This window comes from Chaetura pelagica, unplaced genomic scaffold (assembly GCF_000747805.2).
Source record: "Chaetura pelagica isolate M959 unplaced genomic scaffold, ChaPel_1.0 scaffold1, whole genome shotgun sequence".
Taxonomy (NCBI): domain Eukaryota; kingdom Metazoa; phylum Chordata; class Aves; order Apodiformes; family Apodidae; genus Chaetura; species Chaetura pelagica.
The window spans coordinates 14,602-24,097 of NW_009951948.1; the positions used below are offsets into that span (position 1 = coordinate 14,602).

General features: G+C 41.8%; 1 protein-coding gene across 1 annotated transcript in view; it reads right to left on the reverse strand.

The window, feature by feature from the left end:
- HAS2 (hyaluronan synthase 2) overlaps window positions 1-9,496 on the reverse strand; it is a 17,989-nt gene that overhangs the window by 7,153 nt on the left and 1,340 nt on the right. Inside the window, exon 2 of the mRNA XM_009997452.1 lies at window positions 791-1,417. Coding sequence (XP_009995754.1) covers window positions 791-1,417 — 627 coding nt within the window. The remainder of the gene's footprint in view (window positions 1-790; window positions 1,418-9,496) is intronic.

Sequence of the window (9,496 nt, forward strand, 5' to 3'; positions counted from 1 at the left end):
CTTTCCCTTTCCACAGCCAGCAGGACTGTTTGCAGGAGTGACGAGTGCTTCCATGTGAAAGGCAAAAACATAGAAAATCTTTCACGGGATCCAAGGCAGCTGGAAATAAATGTGTCTCTGCTGCTTTGGAAACAGAGAGAGAGGACCCAGCCTAATTCATTTTTAAGTGAATAGTGTCATAAGGGCTTTAAAGGCCAAGTCGTGGTGAGTGAGGTAATGCAGCTGTAAGTGATGAACCAAAAGCTCCTTCAGGCTTTAGCTGAAGAAATCTTTCTTTCAAGGCTGCACATTCCCCCTTTATTGAATACACTGCACAACCTCTGAAGCCTTTAAAACATCCCCATCTTTTTACAGACTCCACCACTGATCTGAGGTATTCCCTAGTGCCACCAAATACCTGCCTGCCTGCTTGCATATGGAGCTGCAAACAACCTTGCAAAATAAAACCTAAGATCTTGACCTGTGGGAGCAGAGAAGGGGTCTTCAGGAGGTCACTGGCTTTGTCTGAAGCAAAATGATTTGGATGAGGGAGCAGTACTGAAGTCTGGGAATGGATTTCAGATTTCTCCAGTAACTGGTGCACAGACTTAACATATTCACAGATAGGCTGACCATTTTTAAAGGTAGCAAAATACACCTTTAATGGTCAAGCTGTTTTCAAACAGACTGAAAGGAGCACTGTGTTCATCAGGGACTAGGATGGCCTCTAACATGCTGCACAAAATATACAAAAGCTGCTTTCTTTCAAAGTGTGTTTGAATTGGCACTGACCTGGTGCTCTAATACCTACCTGTACATAATCCACGCTTCTCCCCAGTGCTTTGAATGCTGTGTACATTACTTCTCTTTTTCCACCCCATTTCTGCATGATGCAAACACTTTTATTGGACAGAACCAGCTGAGATACGTGTTGCATGCTCTCTCTGTGAGACTCCTCCGTCTCACCCGGACCTTTGTCGTGGAAGTTATTACTCCAGATGTAAGTGGCAGATTTGTCCCTACCCATGATTTCAGTAAAAATGTCCATCATGTAAACGTCGTCTTCCGAGTTCCCATCAATGACCATAACAACTTTAATTCCAGGGTAGGTCAATCTTTTCACAGAAAGTAAACATTTTCTTAAGTAGTCAGGATCCTCTTGATAGGCAGCAATACAAAGGGCAACTGTTTTGTTCAGCTTGATTGGAGTCTCTAGTGACCGCTTCATTTTCCTGTGCTCTAGGAAGGCAAACAGGCTTTGGATGATGAGATGTGATGCCAGAATAGCACCATAGAGTCCAAAGGAGAAGTAGTAGTTGTCTGTTTGAATGAACTGGTAGCCCACAATGTAAGCAGCGGTGATTCCCAGCAGAAGGGACACTCCGAAGAGTGTGGTTCCAAGTATTCTCAGGATACATATAAACCTCTCACAATACATCTGCAAAGAAGCACAGAAACTGTTAGCAGAGCCACCACTTGCTGATATAAGACCTCTTAAGGGGTGCAGATGGCTACAACATAGAGCTCAGCATCCACAGAAACACCCTGTGCTTCTGCCTGTGTCACAGACTTACTGCATCACCTTGATCAACTTCACATCTCTTAACAGTACTTCCCCCGTGTAAAGTAAGATTTCAAAGACGCTTAATGTACTAGGGATTTTTCTACTCTTTGTAACATCCTCACAGAAGCTGCTGTCTGTGCCATCATTTTATTTTGGCAGCCTAGTCTTGCTGAATAAGACACACTGTCATATTATCCTGGAGGAGCTGGAGAAGGGACTTTAGGGCCACCACCCGCTTCACTGGCAAGTGGAACAGCTGAATGTCTGGGCAGCCCCTTCTCATCCCCCATATGTGTCATGACTGTGTCTTGTCCTGTGTCACTTCTGTCGCTTAGTTATGTTTGAGAAAATATTGGAAAGAAATTCTTAAAATAGATGTCTGAATGCATCTAGAATTTTTTAAACAGATGTCTGACCATATTTATAGTTTATATTTATATAGACAGACATCTGCTTTAAAAGGTCTTCTCAATACCACTGCAAAAATGTATTATTCATACCTTTGTGTACACAGACACACATGCATGTGTGTGTATAGGGCTAGAGCTTGACTGAGATTAAGTCTGTGGCACAAGTACACATTAATTTAACAGAGTCAAGACTCCACCCTGGACTAAGAAATTCATTAGAACACTAGTTAATTCTGACAACTTCTGCATATTTAGGCTACCTGGCTATAAAATCTGACCTAAGCTCTGGGTTACAGAGGAGCTGGCTGGCAATGAGAGTGCTCAGGTATTCTTGAGACAAACAACACGGGCGGGCAGACAGGCAGAATATTGCTACCTAACTGCTTTTTGTTGACAATCACATTAACCATTTTATGCAACAGATTTCTCAGAATTACAGGAAAATTAATGACAATGTTTTATGTCAATTGATTGGGCTTAAGGACATAAAGCAGATAATGTCTTTTTAAGGCAAACCCAGCAAGTGAGTTGCAAGTCAATGAATCTGAAACTCAGGCTTGAATACTTCACTGAATTAGGGCCTTTCAGAGTAATGGACTTAATATTTGAGTCTTCTTACTACTATTCATATTTTTCCTGCTGCTCTCATCTTGCTCATCTGCTGATCATGTTTGTTCCACCATCTGTTGGCCAAAGCTGAAGTTGGAACAGCACTTCCTTACATCATATATGTCTTTAACTCTTTCTTGAAAAAATACAACCAAGATGCAGCAGCATAGTTGTCGTAAATTATCTTTCTGTCTGAAAAGTTACAAGCTTGGAAAAAAACCCATCAACACAGAATCACTTACAAAATAAAAATAAAGCAGGCTAGCATAAGGTCTGAAGTCACAAATACTATGCTTTTTTTTCCACTGGCTATTTAGGGTCTTAAATGTTGAGACAGGAGGAAGCCTCTTAAATGTGTATTTGGAGACTGTCACAGAAATAGGACCCTATCTCTAGGACTTCCTTGAATACTTATGGCTGGGCTCTGACAGGTGCTGAAATCACCCACCAGCAAAAGGGACTGTGCCTGCTCTGGCCTGTCTGAAAGTCTTTCACAACAGGGGTCATAGAAAAGCCTAAATAAAGATAGCTTATGCTTACCACCACTATAGATGAATTAAAACTCAGTGCCCAAAATAGACTCGCTTTAGAAAACAGATTAAGTAATGGATCCCCTCTAGATTACCTTGCAGTCAAATAGCCTGTGTGCTTATTAATTACTCAAGCACACAGAAGGTCACAAACATCAAGGTAAATGTTTCATTCAGGATGCAGTTGTACTCTGCTTTCCCATTTGGGGTCCACTATTTCTCTTCTCTTGCCAGAAGTAGAAAATTCCTATTAGTAAGTAGAGGCTAAAGTCTGCTTACATTAAGAATCATATGGCTGAAGTCAATGGACCACTTGTATGGGTAGAGCTCATAGGACTTAGATTAAGATATGAGCATTTACATTTGACTGACTATATACTGTACCAAGGCTCTTTTATATTAATTTGCTACTGCTTTTTCTCTTCCTATGAAGTGTTTCTGCACAAAAGGGAAAAAAAAAGAAAAAAGAAATTAATTCTCTGATCTTGTCATTACAGCACAGCTTCCCTCCCTCACACAAAAACCCCAGCCTTTTAAGATCAAGAAATGTGTTTCTGGTCTTAATAAAACAGCGGGTTTTTTTCCTATCCTTTCACTGTTAACCTTGGGAAAATAAACTGTGTTTTGATCTAAATTCTTGGCTTTCATCAAAGAAACTTTCCCCTTTGTATGTGCAATTGAGGTTTTTATGTATAGTCTTTTAACTGACTGAATCTCAGGGAAAATCTGGAAAAAGTTGCTCAATATTCTCAAGCTCTAGCACGTGATCTATTGATAACTTGCCCAGCAGAACTGATCTTTATCAACTTGAACATGCCCAAACAATGGCAAAGAAGCCAAAAATCCTCCACCCTTCTCCAATAATCAAGCCAAGATGTTAGAAGGAAATGATGCTTGTACAAGTCTGGGACCAAAACTGAACTGCTGAGTCAAGCAGGAGCACTGAGGGTGGAGAATAGCTGCATCAGAGATTTTAAGGTCAGACAGTGATGAGTATCTAGCCTGGTCTAACACAGTGAAATGTAAAAAGGACATCCTTAGTACAGCACCCGTTGAAACTGAATCCTGAGGTTCCCTGAAGTTGCCATATGAGCCAGTGTACAGTAATACTGTGTTTTAACAGTGCAAGACTAGAATGATGCCACACTGAGTTAACATGTAAGTGTCAAATGCTTGATGAAGGACCAACACCCATGATAACTTCCAAAGCCACAACTATTTTTCAGTCATCACATTGATAAGCACTCTAAGTACTAGCAATATTCTTTCAGAAAAAATGTAATAGCTTTTATTAAAATCTGCCATCACTACAGCTGACTAATTGGCAGGGGGTACCCTACATGCCTTGTATGATCAGCACAGCTTCGCGTTTTGTTTATGTCTCAGATCTTCAGTTCTCTGAGAGATTTAACCCAGTAAGTTTGTCCTGGGAAACAGGCACTGCAGCACTTAAAAAAGAAAACAATCCCCACCACCTCATCTAGGAATGAGGTGCTCCACACATGGAAGACATGCAGCCAGTCCATATTCCTGGATCAACAAAGATAATCTAAAAGCCACTTCTGTATACACATGGCACTGCTGCTACATGAGAACAGCTGTCAAAGTGAGGAGAGGGACATACATGGCTTCTCACCTGGTGAGAACCTAAGTTGGTGGTGGTTACCTCACTCTCTGGTGTCAATCCTGGGTTGTGCACCTTCTGAGCAGGTTTTTAACCAATTCTGTAAAGCAGGAGGAAGATAGTACCTGAAATGTGCCCTCTTCACTATCATTTTTTTTAAGGGTGAAAACTATTTATCACTGAACAAAGTTGGAGTTTCCATTGTTTTGCATTAGCCCTCAAAGACATATCCAGCTGGCAGTAAGACTGAAGATTACAGGTTCTGTAAGCAGCTGGAGACATTAATGACTTATTATTAAAGCTTGCCCTACTCAGGACAGTGGCTGAGTCTGACTGTTAATTCTACTCTGTGGCTTGGGCACCTAAATCCTTTATGGGCACCTTCACCTAACCCTGTGATGCTGAACCAAGCTTTACACAGCCTCCAGCAAACAGGGTCATGGTTTGTATGCATAAGATGAGTGAATGTAGAGAGGTTTCAAAGGCTACTACTGAGCAATTTGTTGTCATGATCTTGCAGCTGTTTATTTCCATGGCTGGAGCAGGTCAGTGCTAACCAGACCACCTGCTAAAAATGAAATATAAAAACCACATGCTAAATCCTAATGCTATGTAGGCTGTTGCTGATTCAGTAACACATTTTGATTCACCAAGCAGCCCCAAGTATGTATGTGCCTTGTAGTGGCTGCATAGAAGGACACAATGTTTGCCTCTCTTTGGAGGATCCTATGGAAAAGCATTGGCAAGAAACGTCCCTTTGCATGCTCTTGACATCACAATCCACTTAGTGAACTATTTGGCATTATGCCTCTTTTGGCATCCTGATAAAGCCACACAAAGTTGTTGTGTTTTTTTTCTTGCTCTGGTCACACCTGTGATGAAGGAGAACTCATTCTACAGTATCACTAACAGAAGAATTGACTGATACATACACTGTACTTATAATGACTGAGGTATGAACTCTAACACTAGAGATCACAGACCTTTCTCAGACTGAATAATGCTAGATCTCAAATTAGAAGAACACAGCAATATATGCTTGAGTTGTCTCTATTCTGAGAAATATTTAGGCTAGCTTTTAACTGTACTTATAGTACATAGAGTTAACTTTAATAATATCCAGATACTTGACTGAAATTCAGCAGGCTCTTATGTCCTGCTTTGAACTGGGTCTTACTCAGCAAAGAACACTGCTGACTTCCATGGTAAAGCACCACATTTCCCCCCCTAAATCATATAGCACAGCCCATCCATATGGTTATTAATCAGCTTTCATGCATTGCTGAGAGTAACAGGACCTGGACATAGTTTATCCTTTTGCAAGGTCAAGAAGTAAAGAGGAAAAAAAACTCTGAATGTGTCATTAATATATTAAAGAGATTAATAAACACGAGACAGTCAAATACATATGCTGAAAACCTATGTGCATTGGTGTCTGGACACATCAATATTATGTGCAGTCTGCTCACTTATTCTGCACCAACCATTGTGTAGCTGCCCTGAGGACCAAGGCAGCAATCAGGTTGTCCCCTGCACCTGCTAAAGGACATGAAACCAGTGACTGACAGGAGGTCACAGTGGGACACCCCAACGAATGGGATGCAGCTCACTACCTCATCTGTTCCAGAAGTCATCTCTCATGCACAACACTCAAACATATTGCCTTGTAGTACTTCAGGCTAACTTTATCCCAGAAGATTAAAAAGCAAGAGGTAGATGGAAGAAGTTCATACATAAAACACAGTGATTCAGAAGGTCATTTAAAAGAATTAGCACTTATTAATACCAAAGAACTGAAGACATTTTTTTAAAAAAACTTAGACTGCAAGAGTCAGTATTTGTTCAGGAGACAGTTGCAAAGGTTCAATCACAAGTGTGCTTATTTCACCCTCTTCACCTCTGAAGGTTCAAAAGAACTGAGTCTCTGCAGACACCTTCCACTTTCCATCCATTTTCATATTTTACTCTGAACTAAGTTTACTCAGACCCCATGGATTGAAAACCCTTTAGTGTCTGAAAAGGGTCCTCCAGAGGTACATCTTGCAATTAGTTTCATTCAAGAGGAATCCAGTTTGTGTGCCCAGGGATCATTTTGCAATGCAAACCCAAGCAACGTGGTTGGAGGGGGGGGACAAGGTAGCATTGCACACTCCTGAGTCAAACTAAAGTGTTAACACACCAAACAAACCCACATACACGATCTGCACATCAGACTTGTCAGCAAATCAGAATTGCTATGTGCTGAAAACCTTTGAAAATGTCTAATTTTAATGGGCCTGTATAGAAGCTGAATTCTTGAGTGTCTACTAGTCGTGGTTCTCTGGATTCAGCAAAGCATGTAAGTATGTCATTAAAGATAAGCATGTGCTTAAGTATTTTCCTGAAGAGGGAAATCAGTGGATAATTTATCTTGCTGTTCTGTAGTGCACGCATAAACAAATCCTTCTCGGTGAAGCTGCTATTTCTAGGATACTCATGATAAAAACGTATGTGTAGATTTGACAAATTTATTATACAGATTAATCTCCCTTATGAAGGCTGTCAGATGGGTCATTGCTTAACCACTGCATTTCTTACTTAGGGAATCTAAGAATGGGCCAGGACACAGACAATCTGGGTTTTGCTCCTTGTATTTCCATTCAGCTGTGGGGTGACTTTAGGTAAGCTCTGTCTCAGTTCCCTCACCTGTAAAATGGGCATTGTGGTCATGTGAGAGGTTCATGAAGGTCTTTAAGACCCTTCATAAGGCTTAGGTTACTGATGTTTGTAATGCTACTCCTTCTTGTGTGATATTGGACACATTAGCTCTTCAGTGCCATATAATTGTTTTTCCTAAAAAAAACCCAACAAAACCCAACAGACCACTTCCTATTTTCCATGCTTATACTCCCTGAAGGTCGAGTTAGTAGGGATTTGTCTATAAAAAACATGCAGCTCTCACTCAGCAGGATGCCTGAAATCAGTGAGGTTGGCAACATAAAAGCTGACACGTGGGTTTATGTACATGCAGCTACTGAGGGCTGGTTGCACACAACGGAAGGAAGAGCATAATCTTTTATAACCCTTAAAAAAACCTCCTTAGTTGTGAGAATAATAGCATTAGCTTCAACAGAGCAGCTCTTTGAATGAGATGAGCATTTGTGTGCATGTGTGCACACAGGCTGACAAGTGCTCTATGAGGCCTTATACCCATATAGTCTGTGTGTAAGCACAAACTGTATCTGAGCATCACCATATTCCAGACAATATTTAGATTTGTTATTAACCTTATTTTGGTGGGAAAATAAATCGTTTCTATTTGAAGCACAAATTATTCCAGGTACACATTCATTACAAGCATAAAATATCTGTGCAGACTCCCCCCCTTCTATTTTACAGCTCACAGAGAGGAAACTGAAAAGTTATGTTACATCTGTACATCTTTACTACAGCAGAGTTCCCATATCTGATGCTTTTGGTTATTTATCACTTCCAGATTTTGTCATGCCATTGATCTTCTGGAAAGGGCTCAAACAGGACTAAAATTAACTTGGGCTAGGTTTAAAAAACAGAACAGGATTAGTAATGATGGCAAATTGTAGCTGCATGAACAGGCTTTGATCAGCAAATCAAGATTTTCCTGCCTGCTCAATGTATGTTTCCCACTAAACTGCTCAAATTTAGTCTTTTACAGGTTTGAGTACCTGATGTGGAATGAATTCTACAACTGCTGGTTGGTTTTGTCCCTAATGTCAGCAGTGATACACTAGTTCTTAAATTAACGAAAAGAAGGCCCTTCTCCCCCAATCAAGAGCTCTAAGAAATAAATCAAGAAGTAAATAATATTTGTACTCAGATATTTTGGATTGTGCTTAAACAAAAACCTAGTTTTAGAAGTGTTTTCTGGTTGCTGGTTATGAAAACCATGGACTCTTTTGGCACAAAACTAACTACTCCATGCCTTACTCCAGCAAATAAATATTTGATGTTCATAGGTTATTATCTTGCAATTTGTTTCTAAGAACAGGTGATACCTTGTTTGACTGTCAAGTCCCACTACACTGAATGGCCTCTTTATACACTAATCTTGTAGAGTAACGGAATGAAGCAAATTTGCTTCCACACCATAAACATGAACAGCTGAGCTGGTTGCTAGTGAACTAGCATGGGCAACTGCTGAATCCAGCAGAGCTGCTCTCCTCACCGGGAAAACCCTTCCCTGGATTTCCTACACTTGCATGTAGCATACAAAAGATCTTGGCTTTATAGACACCAGTGACAAAATTATCTGAGCTGGACGGGGCTGGATTTTGAGCAGTTTTTCAAGGGGATCACACTTCACTGCTGTCACGCCCAGATGAAATGATCTGTCCCTCCTCCCGAGCAAGCCCCGAGGTGCTCGCCTGAGGACCCACGTGTGCTGCAGAAAAATGACGTGTGTTCCTATGGAGAAATGATCCATAAGGAAGACTACAAAGCGGGTGGCTAATGCCAAGGAGCAGCTACGCCCGGGGAGATGCACGTCCCTGAGGGCCCTGAGAAGGGGTCAGACAACACTTTCCGGAGTCTTCGCACAGGGCAGGGGAATGGAGTCAATTCTCTCAAGGTCCCTTTCGTGCCCGGCAAGACCAGGTGACGGGTGCCAGGGCTCCCAAGGGCTTCCCGCGGGCGCAGACCCCCAGGACCAGGGATACCGGGGATGGCAGCGGCTCCGCCGGGAAAGCCCTGCCCGCGCGGCCAAGGGGGCGGCGCGGGGCGTCCCGGGGCGGGCGGGGCCGCGGGGAATCCCCCGCGCGGACAC